The sequence below is a fragment of the Thermobia domestica genome, chromosome 9 (genome assembly GCF_964235325.1).
Source record: "Thermobia domestica chromosome 9, izTheDome1.hap1.1, whole genome shotgun sequence".
In the NCBI taxonomy this organism is placed as follows: Eukaryota; Metazoa; Arthropoda; class Insecta; order Zygentoma; family Lepismatidae; genus Thermobia; species Thermobia domestica.
The window spans coordinates 130,884,195-130,904,697 of NC_137462.1; the positions used below are offsets into that span (position 1 = coordinate 130,884,195).

A 20,503-nucleotide genomic window follows, 5' to 3' on the forward strand; every position below is an offset into this window, starting at 1 on the left:
CACCTTGTTTGCTGAGATGAAAGAGACACTTTGAAGTGATGTTGAGAAGAAAAAAAGAAACGAGAGGAAAATTTATGAGCGTGTCAAAGGTTACGCATCAAAAACGAAAAGATTTCGGAAACAAAACTTCCAACAGCCGCATTGTTGCTGCTAAACATGAGTATTGTTCTGCATGGTGTAACAACTATGAGAGAAAGCTTCCCTTTTATAAGGAACAAGCCGAAGTATTTAAGAGCAGTTCCCTTAAATTCAGCATCCAAAGTGTAGTGGCAGTCATCAGCTCAGAAGGAACACACATATTAGACACAATACGAACAATTACTCACCATGAAGGTTTTGGTGAGTATACAATATTTAAGTATATTTATTTTATAGTAGGCCTAGATGTCTCTTATAGTTGCTAAACTTCTACCATGGTTCTCAAGCTTTATTCAGATTTTATGAAGATATCCGAAAATAAGTCATTATCAGCTTCGAAAAAGTTTATTTAGGAGTCAAAGGTAGTTTTAACTATTTGAGACTTGGTTTATTTAAATATTTTGCGTTAATATTAAAGTACACTGAAGCTACGGTCTAAATTGAAACTTATTTTGTTATACTATCCAACGTTTGCAAAGAGAACTTTCGAAAAGGCCCAACAACACCAATAAATTCACAAACACACCGCCAAAAGACAGCACAAATAGAAGGCATGGGCAAGAGCCCGACACTTCGGAAAAATAAAAACCGCCAAGAAACATGCTGCACGATGCGTTTCGATTAGCTTTTAACTTCTAGTGCTAAATATTCTATTTAAAAAAAAATATCGTTTGAGTATGCCATTGAATATTCCTCAAAACCCTGTGACTGTAAAATATAGTTCCCAATGAATATGTCTTTTGAATGTGTAGATATATTTGTATAAAACATCATTTGGTAACAAAAAAAAAAAAAAAAAAAGTTTCCTTTCTTGAATGACACGTTCAATTCTTTGGTGCTGAGTTAGAATGATAAAACGAGATGAAATTAAATTTATAGTTTTACGTCATACGAATATGTTATTTATGCAAAATGATACGGGTGTTTATAACGAAATTAGATGACTATGAAATAATAATTGGCGTAAAAAAATGGAAGGAAACGGGAGATTCTCATAAGTATGCATGCATATAATATTGTTACCACAAGCACACAGCCTGGGGATCGAACCAGGGATGCTTCGCACCGAAGATGTGTGCCCTACCACTGATTCACCGTATGGCTAATGAGTTTGAATAATGTTAAGAAAGAAATTATACCTAAAACCACATTTGAAAACATGATAATGGACAAAATCAAGATGTTCAATTCCAAAATATCTTGCGTTTCTAAAGTCATAAAGTAACGTCGTCTTCAATCCCTACAAGATCTACTTTGACTATCTTGTTAACTTACCAGTTTCCTCGTTCATATACTTGGAGGCAAGGTGGCTCAATGCCAGAGGGCTTACCTCTGGTGTGTAGGTCCCTGGTTCGATCCCCACCCAAGTAAGTTTTTAGTAGACAACACCGTGTTTGTGGGTTTTCTTGGGACTCCCATTTCCTCCCACATTTCATTCCACCAATTCTTCCATCATAATTCAAGCACTTGCCTTAATTATCGTCTCCCTTAGCCTAAAGGTTATAATCGTGGGACGTTAAACTGAAAAAAACTTCATTTCATTTCATTTTCATTCATTTACTTTACTGGCTAAAGTGAGCATTGTGGGGGACAAACACCATGTGCATGGGTTTTCTCGGGGTTCTCCCGTCGGTACGACTTACGTAGGTTTCGAACCAAGCCGAAACTTTAATCTAGTATAGTTTGTAGTTTCACAAAGCATTATGGAAGACCAACTTGGGCAGAATAGATATTTCCCCAATGCACTATTTCATTTCTACGGGACCAAACCACAGTCCAGGGCTCCTGGCTAGTAAGTGGGGAGGTTCGTAGAGATTTGCAGTCCTCCAAAGCGTAATGCTACGTGTTTAAACTGATTGGTAGTACGAAGAATATACTTCAAATAAAATTTTTAAAATATTGTTCGTATATGGAGCGAATGAAATGTCAATTCCTGTTTTAGAATAGAGTTTCTATCTGTATAAAGCAAAATGTAGGGACACTACGTGCAGCTAATAGGGAAGGGAGTATACCAGTAGTGCTTTTCCCGTAATAATGTAATATAAATCTTTCTAGTGAAGAGTGAATTATATTTATCTAATTGATAAAAGAAATGTGAGGTAATTTAAATCATATAGGATCTATAACACATAGTACATAATAAAACATATTGTTAATTTAAATAGTATCTTACGTACCTACCTCCCTGCCTGTCTTTTGGTGAGGTTCTGTATGATAGTATCAAAACTAAATTCCAATTATATATATATATATATATATATATATATATATATATATATATATATATATATATATATATATATATATATATATACAGACTGTTCCATAATTCGTGTTATTTTCTACAGCGCTGGGAGAAGATGAAGTTTATACACTATTAATGTAAAATTTGGCACTCTTATTGAGAAATATCTGAATTTTTCGAATTTCTAAAGAAAATAAGAGAAAATTGCTGTTTAGCCCCCCTTTTAGGGGTGTAAACACGAAAGTTCATTTTCCTTATGGGAGATTCAATGTTAAATTTTAGAAGCAGTTTTCTCCAATAATTATTCGTGAAGATTTTTGGATCAAATGAGTTGTATTTGTTACAAAATGCAAAAACACTCATTCACAAAGCTAGTAAAGCCGTCTCAAATATTATTTTGCGAAGGTCCCCCTTTTGGGGGGTAAAGGACGTAAAAAGGTGGTAGGTGATATGTTACCAAAATCCCAAAATTTATTTTCGGAATGCCAGTAAGCGTGAGATTAATCACAAATGTCACAGAATTAATGCTCCAATGTCCTTACTTGTAAGAGTGACTGATAATGGGGCTAAAGCCCCCTTTCAAAAATAAAAAAAATCACCATAAATATCCTTAGTAGGAACATACGAGAAGAAGGTATTTTTGTTAATTAATGTGAAATTTGGCGTCATTGTATCAAATGAGTATGCGTTTTTCAAATCTGGAATGTTATTTTGATAACGCACCGCCTTAGAGGGGCACAGGAGGCGAAGCACTCAATGATGGATCTTTATAAAATTTCAAAATTTTGTTCCGGAAATGCCAGTGAGCGTCAGATTTTTCACCACTGTCATAGAATTAATATTCTAATGCTCCTTGCATGTGCCAGTGACTTATATGGGGCTATAGCTTCCTCTCAAAAAATCACCAAAAATATCCTTAGTAGTGACATACGAGAAGTTTATTTTTTTTAATTAATGTAAAATTAGGCGTCATTGTATCAAAAGAGTATGCGTTTTTCAAATCTGAAATGTTATTTTGATAACGCACCGCCTTAGGGGGGCACAGGGGGCGAAACGTAAAATGATGGATGTTTATAAAAATTCCAAATTTTATTCTGGAAGTGTGAATGAGTATTAGATTAATCGCAAATGACACAGAATTAATATTCCGATGCTCCTTGCATGTGTCAGTGATTGATGTGGTGCTACAGCCACCTTCCACAAATCACCAAAAATCACGATAAATATCCTTAACAGGGACATACCAGAAGAAGCTTTTTTTTTTTATTGGTCGATTAATGTGAAATTTGGCGTTATTGTAATAAAAAGTTCTGTATTTTACAAATCTGAAATGTTATTTTGGTAACAGGGGACAAAGGGCACGGTTGGTAATTTTTGGCTTTGGAGGGCACAGGGGCCGAAGTATAAAAATTCCAAATTTTATTTTGGTAGTGCCAATGAGCATGAAATTAATTGCAAGGCGCACAGAATTAATGCTTCTATGCTATTTCCATGTACAATCCGCAGCAAAGAACCTGCAACATGAGCATGTAAGTTTATTTGTGAAACTACGACTAACAGCCCAGGGAATCAACATAACGTCTAAGTGGCATGAATCACGCCAGGAGAAACCTCGGCGTCCTCCCCTGCACACTTATTTTGCAGCAAAAGACTTCGTCGTTTCACAATAAACATATATGCTCATGTTGCGAGTTTTTTGCTGCAGACTGTACCAGTGACTGATATTAGGCTACAATCCCCTTTCATAAAACAATATAAATTCATGATGAATGTCCTTATACGCAAGGACGTACTGGCAGAATATAAATATTTTTCATTATTAAAGTGAAATTTGGCATTATTGTCAAAAAATGTTTGTTTAGAAAAAGAGCTAAAGAGACAATATGATAATGGTCATGTGTTTATCTCTTTTAGTAGCGTCAACTCAAAATTTGATTGGCCTAACTGGAGTTTCAATGTAAAGTGCGGAAAGCAGTTTGCTCTATATTTATACGAATTTTGCTGTAAATTAGCAGTTTTAGGTAGAAAATACGATACCATTCCTCTTCTTCCTCCCCTCTCATCTATGATGGTACATGCGTTTCTAGTTTTATTACGCCAAACCTCCAAATTGGGGGAAATAGGCAGTAAGAAAAATTCAAACTTTTTGTTATTTCCCGTGAGCGTCAAAATATTTAGAAATATACCAAAATTAATGCTTAGAAGCTACCTCCATGTGCCAGCGACCACTTTAGTGATTCAATTCCCCCTTCCCGGTCCCAAAATCATTTAAAGAACCACACCACTTTGTTTTATTATCTTCCATGCTTCTCTCTGGCCTATTCAGAATGCATGCTAAGAGATGTGTGTTTAAGAAGCACTGGAACACGTCCGAATCATTTGTTGGCGTCCCACTGTAAGCTGATTTTAAGCAATGTCAACAAACTTTTGTTTATAAAACACCCTCTAATTCCTGACTTAACTTCTTGTTCATATATGCTGACAACAGTTTCAGACCTTTTCTTATCGCAATACACCAACGATTTACGAGTTAACGTGTTGACAGTTCAATAGTATTTCGTGTCTGTAATCAACACCTGGGTTAGATTGACTTCTTCAGAAATGGACATTACATAGTAGGTGAATCTCGGGGATAGACTGGCTTGATCATTTGATAATTACTTGTCGTTTCCAGTATACTTTAAGAGTGCATTCATACTGTAGTGTCCTTCGATCATGCAGTCTTTAACTCAGGATCAGCGTGCTAATGTAATTGAATGGTACATTTTATCAGAAAAATCTGCAAGAGCAACAAGATCCCGTATAGTTAAAGAACTCGGATTAAAAGTAACGATATGCAAATTCACCGTTTGTACAAACAGTTCAGCAGCAATTGTTTTCACACTGCCCATCTTGCATCTAGAAAAAGCGCAGGAAGATCTCCAAGTGTATCTACAGAAGAAACAAAAAGACAGGTGTTATCTGTTACTAGTTCACCGCGGAAATCCCTTGCTCGTCGAAGCTTAGGCTTAAATATTAAGAAAACTACGCTACAAAGAATTTTAAGAAACTTGAAGGTAAAACCATACAAGGTCCGAATGGTTTCTGAATTGTGTGCAAGTGATTATGGTGATCGTGTTTATTTCTGTAACTGGTTTATCGAGAAGTTAAATGAAAACCTTATGTTCTTATTTCAAGTGATGTTTTCCGATGAAGCAAAATTCTTCTTAAATGGTTCTGTGTCCTCATCACATGCAAGATATTGGTCATCGATACAGCCGAAGGTGAGATCAGAAGTGTCAATGGACAAACGAGGAATAATGGTTTGGTGTGGTATAACTGCGACTGAGGTGATAGGACTTTTCTTTTTTGATGAAAATGTAACAACGTCATCATACCAAAAGCTACTAAGAGAAAAAGTACTTGCTGAACTTGATCGTTTAAATTTAGGTCAAAGTGATGAATTATGGTTTATACAAGATGGAGCGCCAGAGCATCGCTCAAATACGACTATAAATCTTTTGAGAGAGAAATTTGGGGAACGGATTATTTCTATGGGGTCAAGTGTCGAACAGCCACCAAGAAGTCCGGATCTTACACCATGCGATTTTTTCTTCTGGGGATTCCTAAATCAAATTTTCTACCAAAAATCATGTAACAGTGTAGGGGACTTGAAACAGAGGATTGTCCACAGTATAGAGATGATCACTCCAGATATGTTGGAGAAGGTGTTCACAGTTTCTTTAGCAAATCGCATTAATTTATGTCTTGCTCGTTCAGGAGGGCATGCCGAATAAAAGTAAGTTGATTTAATGGGTTTTACACTTAGGTTAATGATCTTTTTAAACAATTAGTGATAGCAGAGCCAAAAAGAGTTCTTTTCAACAAAGAATAATTTCCAGCAACTGATTCTTATTCCTCGGGAAATATTTGTTTCTATTACAACCGTGTGTCCGTGTGTATTACGCCTGCAGTACATACGAGTAAGTTGTTATATGGAAAGTTGGATAATACGGTTATTGTGTAAGAAGTAATGAAAATACATGCTTTTTCTTTTTACGAATAAACCAAACAATATTGAAACTTAAAGCTCACTTTTAATTTTTAAGATCTTACTTTTCATTAAGATTTTTTTTTTTTTTTTTGGTTCCCGCTACGTTTTCCATTGTCATTTTGTGTTCTATTTCGAGATGGTTCTGCTTAAGTGTGTAGAAAATACGTAGGTGATTTGTGTGTGAGATTTTCTGCTATAAAAACAGCCCTAATTGATTTTTAAAAATATAAAATTCTTTGATTATATTCCAGTGACACCATAACAACAAAGCTATATGCATAATCAGTTACACTGATAGAAGTTATTCATTTACAGTAATTTCCAGGTTTATTGTATTTTTTTTTTTTGTTTTGCAATAATGACAACATACATATTAATTATGACATATTTATTGTGAATTTTTGTGATTTTTGGAAGGGGGCTGTAGCCCATATAAGTCACTGGGACATGCAAAGAGCATCAGAATATTAATTCTGTGTCATTTGTGACTAATCTCATGCTCATTAGCATTTTCAAAATAAAATTTGGAATTTTCATAAAGATCCACAATCTTATGCTTCGCCCCCTTTGCCGCTAAAGGTGGTGCGTTATCAAAATTATACCGAATTAAAAAAAAACGCCAGCGCCAAATTTCACATTACTTGATTTAAAAAAAATAGCTTCTTCCGGTGTGTCCCTGTTAAGGATATTTATCGTGATTTGTGGAAGGGGGCTGTAGCCCCACATCAATCACTGGCACATGCAAGGAGCATCGCAATCTTAATTCTGTGTCATTAGTGATTAATCTGATACTCATTCACAATTCCAGAATAAAATTTGGATTTTTTAAATAAAGATTCAAATGCTTATGCTGCGCGCCCTGTGCCCTCCTAATCCGGTGTCACAAAAATAACATTCTATATTTCAAAAACGCGTACCTTTTTACTAAGATAACAAATTATTTTACATTAATTTGACAAGAAATAATGGTTTCTCGGATGTCCCTGCTAAAATATTTATGGCTAATTTTTTGTGATTTTTTGGAAGGGGGCTGTAGTCCCATATCAATCACTGGCACATGCAAAAAACATCGGAATATTAATTCTGCAAAATTTATGATTAATCTGATGCTCACTGGCATTTCCAGAATAAAATTTGGAATTTTTATAAACATCCATCATTTTATGTTTCACCGCCTGTGCCCCCTAAGGTGGTGCGGTACCAAAGTAACATCCCATATTAAAAGACACATACCTTTTTAGCACAAAAACACCAAACTTAACTTAATTGATTTTTTAAAAAAATTGTTTCTTCCGGTATGTTCCTGCTAAGGATATTTAAGGTGAATTTTTAATATGATTTTTGCAAGGGAGGCTGTAGACCCATATCAGTAACTGACACATGCAAGGAGCATCGGAATATTAATTATGTGACATTTGTGCTTAATCTGACCCTCACTGGCATTTCCGGAACAAAATTTGGAATTTTTATAAAGGTCTATCATCTGATGCTTCGCCCCCTGTGCCCCCCTAAGGCAGTGGTTACTAAAATAACATTTCAGATGTGAAAAACACATAACTTTGTGCTACAACGACGCCAAATTACACATTGACAAAAAGTACCTTCTTTCCGTATGTCACTACTAAGGATATTTGTGGTGATTTTTTGAGAGGGGGCTATAGCCCCATATAAGTCACTGGCACATGCAAGGAGCATTAGAATATTAATTCTGTGACAGTGGTGAAAAATCTGACGCTCACTGGCATTTCCGGAACAAAATTTTGAATTTTTATAAAGATCCATCATCGAGCGCTTCGCCCCCTGTGCCCCCCTAAGGCGGTGCGTTCTCAAAATAATATTCCAGATTTGAAAAACGCATACTCCTTTGATACAATGACGCCAACGTTCACATTAATTAACAAAAATACCTTCTTCTCGTATGTTCCTACTAAGGATATTTATGGTGATTTTTTTTTATTTTTGAAAGGGGGCTTTAGCCCCATTATCAGTCACTCTTACATGTAAGGACATTGGAGCATTAATTCTGTGACATTTGTGATTAATCTCACACTTACTGGCATTCCGAAAATAAATTTTGGGATTTTGGTAACATATCACCCACCAACTTTTTACGCCCCTTTCCCCCCCAAAAGGGGGACCTTCGCAAAATAATGTTTGAGACGGCTTTACTAGCTTTGTGAATGAGTGTTTTTGCATTTTGTAGCAAATACAACTCATTTGTTCCAAAATCTTCACGAATAATTATTAGAGAAAACTGCTTGTAAAATTTAACATTGAATCTCCCATAAGGAAAATGAACTTTCGTGTTTACACCCCTAAAAGGGGGGGTAAACAGCAATTTTCTTTTATTTTCTTTAGAAATTCGAAAAATTCAGATATTTCTCAATAAGAGTGCCAAATTTTACATTAATAGTATATAAACTTCATCTTCTCCCAGCGCTGTAGAAAATAACACGAATTATGGAACAGTCTGTATATATATATATATATATATATGTATGTATGTATGTATGTATGTATGTATGTATCTAAAAATTTAAGTGTGTATGTTCCAGCATAACTCTGGAACGCGTGAGCAATTTCAAACAATCTGGAAAAGAATACTATGGAGATAAGACACCCTAGTACATCTGGGGGGAGTGGGAGGTGTGAATTCTTAAAATAATCGAAAAGACTGATATTAGTATCGAAACAATTGCTTTTCGGATCGCTAAGTTAATTGGTGTCACTTCCGATTAAGATCAGCTCCCAATGTGAGTAAAACATCCTGGCGCCCCCTAGGGATTGTGGGAAGAGAGAACGTGTAAAAATAATAAAAAATGATGGGTGTTAGTGTTTAATCGTTAGCTTTTACGGTCGCTGAGATGAACAAGTTAACGTCCTGCCCCGTGAGCACCCTCAGGGAGTGGGAAAGGAGTGATATGCAAAAATAATCGGGAACAACAGCTCTTAGGGTCTATCATAGTTTTCTCGGGTCATTGAGATGAATAGTCACACTCCAGATACTGTTAAAGTCCAAATTCAGCTCCCATTGACACAGGGGATGACAAGAGGTGGAAAATAAAATAAAATGTCTAAGACGCCCGAGATTACTGACAGATACATTGGTATCCATCATCGATTACTTTGTTTTCGGGGTCGCTTAGCTGTTGGGAACCACTTTCGATGGCATTTAAGACCAGGCGTAGGCATGAACGGGCATGTCAGCTGTCCCTGGAATTTACAAGGAAACGTCGAAGGTGTTGCGTGTCATTATTTATTCTGCTCGATTCTTTATTTTGTAACAGGGAAAACACCCAATGAGCTTATTTTCGTTATTCATTCTCTTCAATTCTTTATTTTCTGACATTGTAACACTAAAGGCGTAGCTCGTACATCTGTATAAACAAAGATGTGTGTGTGTGTGTGTGTGTTTCAGCATAATTCTGAAACGTATAGGGTTATTTCAACCAACCTTGGTAAAAGTTACAATCTGAGGGAAAATGCCATGCAGTAAGACATTCCTAGCTCCACTGGAGGGGGGTAGATAGGGGTGACATAAGAATAATAGAATACGACAGATATTAATGTCGAATAAATAGTTTTCGGGGTTATTGATATGAATATTGACACTCTCAATATTAAGAGTCCAAATTCAGCCCCAGTGTGGGTAACACGCCCTTATAACCCCATGGGTGGAGTCGAAAGGGATGACATAATCGAAAACGACCTACATCTGTGTTGAATCCACAGTTTTCAGAATCGCTAATATAAATATTAACATTTCCGAGGTTGTTTAAGTAAACGTTCAGACCACATTCCGAATGAGTGAAAAATGAAATATCCAAAATGACCTAGACTAGTTTCGAATCCACGCTTTTCGGGATTGGGAAACGGCTGACCTATCTGAAATAATTTTTGGAACATAAGTGTACCTCAAGGTGTTTTTTAAAAATCATATCACTTCAATTAAAGTTCGTATTCGGTTTTTAAAATTAATGCCTATGGTAAGAATATATTATTAATTATTATGACAACACTTTCACTGAAATACGTATTCTAAAGGGGAATGAGATTCAAATATTTCCCATACAATTATTCTCCTCGTACGAAGAACGAGTATTTCAGCTATAATAATAATAATAATAATAATAATAATAATAATAATAATAATAATAATAATAATAATAATAATAATAATAATAATAATAATAATAATAATAATAATAATAATAATAATAATAATGACCACCTTCATTAACAAACATGAAAGTTGAGATATTCTAAAGTCCCAACAGAATCGCGACGGAACGTGTAGCATTTTCTGCGAAATAGAACCTGGACGGGTAGTAAACTTATTTTGAAATGTTAAGTTATGCAGAATATATTTTTTTTTGAGGGGGGGTTGACTTTTACTTCAGTAAAGTTATGACTAATATTTTGCAGTTTATTTACTTCTTATGTACACAAATGACACAGTTTTCCTTAGCAATAACTCATAGAAACAACGATAATAAGTTGATTTTTTTTAGCTGTTTATAACTGGTAGCCATTAAACTAAATATTTCTCTTTATTTTTTAATGAGAATTTTTATTTCCGATTTGAAATCAATGCAATTGTTATATTAATTCTTCACGACTGTTGATTTTGTATAATCCTTTATATTTATATTTAACAAGACTAGTTTTATAATTAGTATATTCACTTTGCTTGGCTGTTCTTCTTAATATGGTTGGCTTCTCGTAGGATTGTGAAACTTGATATTTCATCGGAACGTACGTCGCTTTTCCCAAAACATTCATAGGAAGTTAACTGGGCTGGAGTCTCGAGATAGTGTTGGGGGAAGCAGCCAACACCATGAAGGGTGATATTGAATGTTGGACTATGCAGTCTCCAACTAGATCGAATTAAATTCCCACGTTAATCCATCATTAGCTTGGTGTTACATAAGCACAAAAACCACAAAATTCGAACATATAGTATTTTGTAAGAAGGGCGCGCTATCAACATAGCGTCAACCTTTAACACGTTGACTGCCAGAGCCAAATCGGGTAAAGTGTACCATCGGGACAGTTTTATTGGAGGAAAATATATATGGTAATGATAAAATATTTTTTAAAAAAATCAGAAACTGGAAACCAAGAATACCGAACATCTTTCTGAGGCCGGAGAATATATTTCACCATTAAAACTTAAGTGCTTGTGCATCACCGGTGATTCACACGGCTTCAAAAACAAGGATGCAAAGCCTGCGAATCACATACGATGTACATGGCTCCGCGAAGTATACCCACTGTGAATCATCTGTGATGCACATGGCGGTCAAAGGAGTACCAAAAAATGTACGGTATTTCAAAATCTAATTTATTTATTTCATCAACTTTTTATACATCAATATTTACAGAAATTTTATTGAAATGCACTATACACACAACGCTACATGAATGACGTCGATATGTCATATTTTGGATCAATAACGCTCTTGTCACAATGCACAATGTCTGTACAACAACTATTTAACTGAACTTTCTATCGATAATGTCTATATTGCAGGTTAGGTTTGTTAAATGTAAAAGATCGCTCTTTAACAGATATTTGTTTTATTACACATTCCGTTTATTCAGTAATAACTAGACTTCGGATCGATATGCACTAAAAAACGGCAAAATATGCATGCAAATATGCGCTAAAAATCACGAAAATATGCACTGAAAATATGCAAATATGCACTGAATAGGATAAATATGCACCAATCCAAAACTAAAGTTAAATGAGAAATTTCATTATCTTTAAAGAAAAAATGTTGTATTACTTGAACTACATATACTTGGTGTACAACTATGATGCATTCATGCCACAAAAGACAACTATGTAGTTTTCGGTATTTTTTTCGCAAAAGCCTGCATTTGTCAGTCAAAACATTACTGTACATCGAAAATGTTCCTTCCGTATCACAGGTCGTTAAGGGACAGTATTTTAAAGAAGCAATGCTACTCGCCAATAAATCTGTAATTCGTGCGTCGTTGTTCCAAGGAACACTTTATTTGCATTAGACAAGAATTTTATGCCAGGATTTTTCTCGTCTATTGACTGTGCTTTTCGAAAAAATGTTTGTCCGATTGGTCTTGGCGGATCCTATTTCGTTATTGAATCAAACAGCTCAAATGCACTACAAAGTCCTAGTCATCGCTCATCTCATCTCCTATGATTTTTGAAATTGAACTGAAATTAGTATTGATAAACACAAGTTCGCTTTTAATGTTTTCAGCTCCGCAAGTGTCCATGGCTTCTTGAATATATTTGGTTTCTTCGGGTTGAAACAGCTTAGTATGTAAAATTAAATTATAGTAAAACCTGACTAGTGAAATTGGACAGGATTCGTAAAATTTCCCTGAAAGGTTTTAAAGATAACGGAAATAGATCTATGCAAATAAATAAATAAATAAATATATAAATAAATAATAAAAAATAAAAATAAATAATGGACATAGTGAGATAAAATAAAATGTTATACGTACCGTATTAAAGTACAGTATTTAGTTATGCTACAAATTAATACACATAAAACTTACAGTGAACAAAAAAATTTAAAAAAATATAAAGTAAAAGAAAAGCCTATACTTTTTCAAGGCCAAGACATATAGATGCTATGCCCTTTTCAGCACTCCTTCCTCTACTTTTGGCTCCCTTTGATCTATTGTGTATGCTTCATGTTCCATGTGTCTAGATCAGCTAGAGAAATAGTTACTGGTTGGAAATTACTATATAAATTGCATTTCGCTCAAAAAGTTGCACTATCTCTAGGACATATGGCGGTGGGCTAAAGATTAAATATGTAGGGTAACAAGTAAATGAAGATCTTTACAGACAACGTAGCTCATATACCTAACCTCTCACAGAATGTCTAAAACTTTTGTAAACGCTGCATTCCGGAAATTGAAAATTTCCGTTAAAAGAGATATTTTAACATGCGTTGTTCGCAACAAAGGTTGCGACTAATCAAGAGAATTTAACACTTTTGGGGGGAGGGACCGTGAAATATTTCCGTTTAATAAGAGGCCTGTTGAAGGCAATTTTTACTGTATTAAAAGAATGCATTCAAAACCTTATGTTCTTGTTTAAAAGAAAATAAATCCACTTGCAATTACTTTCTTTATCCAATTATGTGTTAATCCTAAAATATTTTCTTCTAACAACATTGTCCGTTTCAAACAGCAATAATTTACAATGTAAAATATTGATATTTTAAATGGAATAAACTGATTTGAGCGAGACATGAAGCATGAATGGGAAGAAGGTAAAGTTATCGAAAACATAACAAAAGGCTTAGTAGTTAAGTTACGTTTCGAGAGACTGAGGTGCATATCAAAGCAACACAAGGTAAACTCGGAAACTTATCTCAAAAAATAACTGCTGCGACAAGTTTTAGATTTTGCAAAGCAAATATTTAAATTAATTGTAGAGTTTATTTTCAAAAGGGTTGTATATTTCGTCCCGAAATACATTTTAAAGGGTTTCTTTCGGATGAACTCTGTCGAGTATAAAAAAAAAATCTATACCTGGGTTGTTTCATACTTGTAGAACTCCTTACCAGACTTGAAACTGCTATATAAGAAGGCCAAAAAATGGGGCGCTGCTGAAGTTTAAGCTTTTGCTATCGAACAAAATGGAAATATCCTCTTCTAAAAACAAGCATACTTACTTTGAAAATATTACTTGTTTAGCATACACTTTGCAAAATATATTTTCTCCTTAGATTGTTAACGTCTCTCGACTTCAATAAATTGTTTCAGAGGGTCCATTAATTGAGTGCTACACCTTCAAATTTCAATTTTAACTAGAGCAGAAATTTGTCCATTTTTTCCACCCAAGAAAAATTTTTCACCATTTAAATAAACGATGGAAGGCGATTTCAAAATTTGGGCCACTTCCATCACCTGTCGTGCGACATCTCCAAATTCGAATTTTAACTAGCTCAGAATTTTGTCCAATTATTGTCCATTTTTTTCAATCAAAGAAAAAATTTTGCACCATTCAAATTAACAAAGTAGGCCTATTTCAAAACTTGGCTATTTCGATCACCTTTAGTGCATCTTGAAATTCGAATTTTAATTAGATAATAATTTTGTCCCGTTTTTGTACATTGGTGAACCATGAAGATTTTTTTTTTTTTTTACAATTGAAACAAACGACAGAGAGCCACTTAAAATTCTGGCCACATCGATCACCTGTAGTGCAACATCTTCAAATTCGAATTTTAACAAGCTAAGATTTTTGTTTCCAATTTTTCACAATCATCCAAATGAACAAGGGAGGCTCATTTCAAAATTTGGTCACTTCGATCACCTGTAGTGAGAATTCTAATTCGAATTTTAATTGGCTAGAATTTTTGAATATTTGCACATTTTTACCACCAGGAAAGAATTTCGTACAATTCAAATAAACCAGGAACGGACATTTAAAAATTTGGCCACTTCGTTCACCTGTACTGAGACACTTCAAGTTTGAATTTTAACTAGCTTGGTGGTACAAAACTCTACAAAAAACAGTGGAAATTCTTAGTTAGAATTCGAATTTAAAGATGTTACACTACTGGTAAACGAAGTGGCCAAAATTTTGAAATGACCCTCCTTTGTTAACTTGAGTGTTGAATTTTTTTCTTGGTGGTACAAAAATATACAAGAAATGACAAAATCTCCAATTAAAATTCGAATTTGAAAATGTGACACTACAGGTGATCGAATTAGTCAAATTTTGAAATGATCTTCCTCGTTTATTTGGATGGTACAAAATGTTTTGTATGTGGTACAAAGATTGGACAAAATACTAAGCTTGTTAAAATGAGAATTTGAGCATGTCACACTAATCGATGTGGCCAAAATTTCTAATGGCCATCCCTCGTTTATCTCAATGGTACATAATTTTTCTTGGTGGTACAAAAATGTACAAAAATCGGACAAAATTATGAGCTATTTAAAATTCAGATTTTGAACATGTCGCATTACAGGTGATTGAAGTGGGCAAATCTTGAAGTGGCCTTCCCTCGTTTATTTGAATGGTACAAAATGTTTTTCTTCTGTGAACAAAAATGGATGAAAATGGGCAAAATTGTGAGCTAGTTAAATATCGAACTTGAAGATCTGTCACTACAGGTGATCGAAGTGGCCAAATTTTGAAATGGCTTCCCCTCTTTTACTTTAATTTTATAAAAAGAATTTCTTGGGTGGACAAAATGGACAAAAATTGGACAAAATTCTGAGGTAGTTAAAATTCAGATTTGAAGATGCACTGCAGGTCATCAAAGTGGCCAAATTTCTAAATGGTCTTCCCTCATTTCTTTGAATTTTCAAAATTTTTTCTTGGGCGGACAAAAATGAACGAAAATTGGACAAAATTGTGAGCTAGTTAAATTTCGAATTTGAAGATCTCGCACTACAGGTAATCGAAGCGGCCAAATTTTTAAATAGCCTTCCCCCGCTTACTTGAATTTTACGTAAAGTTTTTCGTCGGTGGACAAGAATGGACAAAATTTGAATAAAATTCTGATTTAGTTAAATTTCAGATTTGAAGATGTGGCACTACAGGTCATCAAAGTGGCCCAAATTTTGAAATATTCCCCTTTTGTTAATTTGAATGGTACAAAATTTGTTCTAGGTTGAAGAAAAATGGACAAAAATTGGACAAAATTCTGAGCTAGTTAAAATTCACTTTGAAGATGTTACACTACAACTAAATGGACCCTGTTTCAGGGATTCCATTTATGATGACAGTTATTGCACGTTAAAAATTATCAATTTGGTCGTTTCTTTAAATATGCATTTATATGCAATAACGACATAAACATGCACTAACCTCCGAAATATGCAAATATATGCACTATAAAACTCTACTATTTTACCCCAAAACAGCTGAAACGAATTTCTGTTTAAAGAGCATATTAATATCACGTCAGGAAAAAAACATGCAAATATGCAAAAATCCGAAGTCTAGTAATAACATTATTTCACAGTACATTGCAAAACGAATCTTATAAACAAGTAAAGGACTTATGCTAGACTTTCCGTTGAGCATTACCTAAGTCCACAAAGGTCTGATGCAATAACAATTAAAACAATTTCAACTATTGTACGTCGCAAACTAAAATAATCTGTTCCTTTTCTTTTAGTAATGCTCATTCATCACTGTTCTCATCTCTGACCGTTGACTTATATGACAACTCTGGATACTCAAAATAATACACACGGTGACTCAGTGGTAGAGCATTCACATCTGGTGAGTTGGGTCCCTGGTTCGATCCTCGCTCATGCCCAGTGAACTTTGTGCATGGGTTCAAACCCATGTGCATGGGTTTTCCCGGGGTTTTCCCGCTTCCTCCGACTTCCTTCATTTCTCACCATCCCCGTCTCCTTTAGCCTACCCGGCATAAACATGGGACGTTAAAATTTTCATTTCATTTCGAAATAATACCTTGCTGGTATGATTCTTCTTGTACACAGACCTTTTGGATTCAATTTTTCTCCATGGAGTCGGTAATCTGGGTGCGTACAATTATGTTGGACCTGTTTGCGTACAAGACAGCCTAGGTCGTCCTTTGGAGTTTTCTAAAACAACTCTGCGGTCTTGTATGTTAGAAGCTATTATGTCGTCTCCCTGCTTAAAATGCATATTTTTTATTTTGGCAAAACTCAATTTTAAGCCATCTTCACACAGGGTAGTTGGTTTTTGGGAAAATGCTTTCCTTAAACAATGCAGTTTTTGTGAGTCTTGACTTCCACGGTATAAGGCCCAGGTACTACTCTGGCATTTTTCACTGAAGTTTGCCATTCGGAAAGAGCCAACGCATATTTCTCACACATTTTGCAATGCTGGAGCGAACAAAATCCACAGGCATGTACGAATCGTCGTACCAGCCATTTCTACGGATCAACGGATCAATTATTTCCTGTTATTTTTTCTCCTATGCGGTGAGAAGTCGGGAAGAGTTGCCACAAATGACGAGCTCTTTCTGCACACGATGGATTACGGGTCACAGCGAACCAGAGTGACTCGTAGACTTCTATGATGTACTAGACGATGGCTTGAAGGTTAAATCGTTGCTTCTTTTATTCCTAATGCAATACCCCATTTGCTGTAGTTAGCAACCTAGCTTCATGAATTTTACCAACGTTCTTGCAAGTTAACGCTACAGGACATTCTCCAGAAGAAACTACTTGGCAGACACTCATGTCAGCAAATATTTACGATCCATGCTTAATAAGTCCTCAGTGAAGATGAAATCCTAACCTACTGGAACGGACAAAACTCAGGAATGACACTCTTAGCAGATTGAAAATGTTGATACGAGTTATCATTTAAACGTATTTGGCCCAGTAATCTTGACGTCTATGGATCCAATCAAAGCTTGGAACGATAGATCAATCATGTTTACCATGCAGATGATTCTCTGAAGAGGTATGTTGAAGAAGTGTTCAATTAGTACTACTACAGCACCATTTTTTTCACCGCAGGAGGTACAAATTATCTTGATATGATTGATTGGTCAATGTACACTAACGGAGCCATCATTGACAAAGCATTTGAGCTTGAAGAAGTTATGTTAAGACGGCCCTAATGACTGATGAATACATTACAACTTTACTCTGACACACCCGTGCTGTAGAAAGAATGGTGAAGTTTTAGATAAAGGCAGCAGCAGCAGTATGTAAGAAAGAATCACCAAATAGATTTATCTTAGAAACGCTACCATCGAGAGGAACAATTCAAGGCAAAAATGTAGCGATATGAATCTACACCACCACATAGAACATTAGTATAGGCCTACGGTATATTACGAGTGGATGGAACTCGAATTGTAGCCTCTTCTGAGGGGAATACTGGATTATCATCATCAATGTTTGGATATAAGGGAACGACTACAGGTAAAAAAGAAAAGGCTTGTTGCTTTTTTAATTAACCGTTCACAAGAAAGAGAAGCATTTAAACTTTATTTTGCGAAACAACGAAAAAATACCTTTTACGAGCATTTTTGTCTACATTTTAAGCCATCAGTGGTACCTGAATGACTTGGCCAATCAAATGGATTTTTTCTTTTGCACATAAAACTTTTTAAAGAAAAAGTACCACTAATTGTAGTGATTTCTAACTATGAGGAAATTCGGTGCACTCTATTGAGTATTCCCATTACATATTATTTTTCCCATTATACATTATACAAATAGTATAATTACATAATTTAAAAATGGTATTGTTAATACAGAAAGAAGACAACAATATATACCCATGTTGTTACACAAGACATAGGCCTACTAAATCCTAAGATATTGCAAAAATATTAAATTCTATTGCAAAAAAAAAAATATTTAGATTTTTTTCAATATGTTTTATAATGTTTGCAATACCACAAGAATGAGTAGAGTTGGGACACCATACGGGTAGAACTATTGTTGGGGAATACATTAGCAATCCTTTTTAAAAGTGTTCGTTTATTGCCCCTAGTGGCATATTTGAAAGTAATTCACACATAGGATACCGTTTCCATGCCGTGCTGTGCTTGAAGAAGTTTGACTTTGAAAGTTCATTAGGTTGTCTTTTCTAATTTTCAAATGATGTGCCGTTCACCTGCAATGCCTCGATAGTACCGCCGTAAAGAGAAACCGCCCCAGTCGCGACTCTACGGCAGCAATGTTTCGGCCTTCTTCGGAGTACTCGAAGTGACACGAACTTGACCAGAACCGATAAGAATGTCTTCCCCCTTGCAATTCATCTTCAGAAACGATTTAGAAGCAGTATCAGCATGACGTAAGAATGGTATCTGTGAATCGTTGCGGCAATAACACGAATGGATCACAGCTGAGGAACGACATATGCATGGTACCCTATGTATGAATTAAGCTTTAGTACGCACTATATAGGTACGTGGTACGTGTGCATTATTGGGAAAGGATAATCGCAAACATGAACCTGAAAATCGCATTTACCCACCAATTACAACGTGGGTTCCGTGTAGGTAGTTGGGTAGCTTAACACTTTCCACTGTCAGGCCGCCAGAGTGACGTGCCCACCTGATTATTTTCTTATACTATTGCAGCATACAATGTGCAGACTTTTATTAGCTTCACTTTCCATCTTTTTAACAATGGAATATCATATTTGTTTGCCTTTATATGGATAGGAGTAAACTAATGTAAGTATTTTTAATTTCCAGATTAGTTTATGTCTCTTGTCAGTGGCTGTGGTATCGTCTAATGATGTAGAAGAAGAAAGCCATGCTGAGAAGAGGCAGCTGTTTGATTTGGGCTACGGAGGCTACAGTGGAGGCTATTCACATGGTTATGCTGGTGGCTACAGCAACTACGGCTATACAAGTCCGCATCATCATCATCCTCACCATCACCACCAAACTCCTCTTCATGCTGTAACCATCGCCAAGCCAGTGCCAATTGCGGTGCCACATCCAATTGCAGTACCATTGGAAAGGCATGTACCGGTTCCAGTACCCCATCCCGTTCCAGTTGCTATTCCTAAACCATACGCTGTCCTCGTTCCCAAGCCATACCCCGTTCTTGTACCCAAAGCTATTCCATACCCAGTAGCAAAACCAGTTCCCGTTCCAGTGACAAAGCATGTACCTGTACCAGTTCCAAAACCTTTCGGAGTTCCAGTACCTCACCCTTACCCAGTAGCTATTCCCAAAGCTGTGCCAGTACCTGTACCCAAAACTGTAATTGTACCAAAGCCAATAGCTGTTCTCTCCCATCATGGTCATCATCATCAGCATCATGGACACAGTAGTCATCACGGACATGGATATGGACACGGAGACTATCATTGAAGAAGCAAAGAATCTTAGTCCAAAATAAAGGTAACAAATCATTTTGAAACTACAAAAATGCTCCGTTGAATCAAATTAATTTCTATGCAAAAGAAGCACTAAATACCTTAAGTTTGTTAAATCTATCAATAAATTACATTCCGTATAATGTTGCATATGAAAAATAATAAAATTTAATGTAAGTTATTAACACAGTGGTAATGTCTATTTCCATTAATTTCCCCTGTTTTAGTAAATTTGAGAGCTTTTCAGCTATTCCAGTGTTTTCTTAATTAA

At 35.4% G+C, this 20,503-nt stretch overlaps 1 protein-coding gene across 1 annotated transcript in view; it reads left to right on the plus strand.

Annotated features, from left to right (window-relative positions):
- The first annotated feature begins 233 nt into the window (after nucleotides 1-233).
- LOC145694123 (uncharacterized) overlaps nucleotides 234-20,503 on the plus strand; it is a 30,115-nt gene continuing 9,845 nt past the window's right edge. Inside the window, exons 1-2 of the mRNA XM_081770242.1 lie at nucleotides 234-339; nucleotides 19,601-20,257. Coding sequence (XP_081626368.1) covers nucleotides 328-339; nucleotides 19,601-20,227 — 639 coding nt within the window. The 5' untranslated portion in view covers nucleotides 234-327 and the 3' untranslated portion in view covers nucleotides 20,228-20,257. The remainder of the gene's footprint in view (nucleotides 340-19,600; nucleotides 20,258-20,503) is intronic.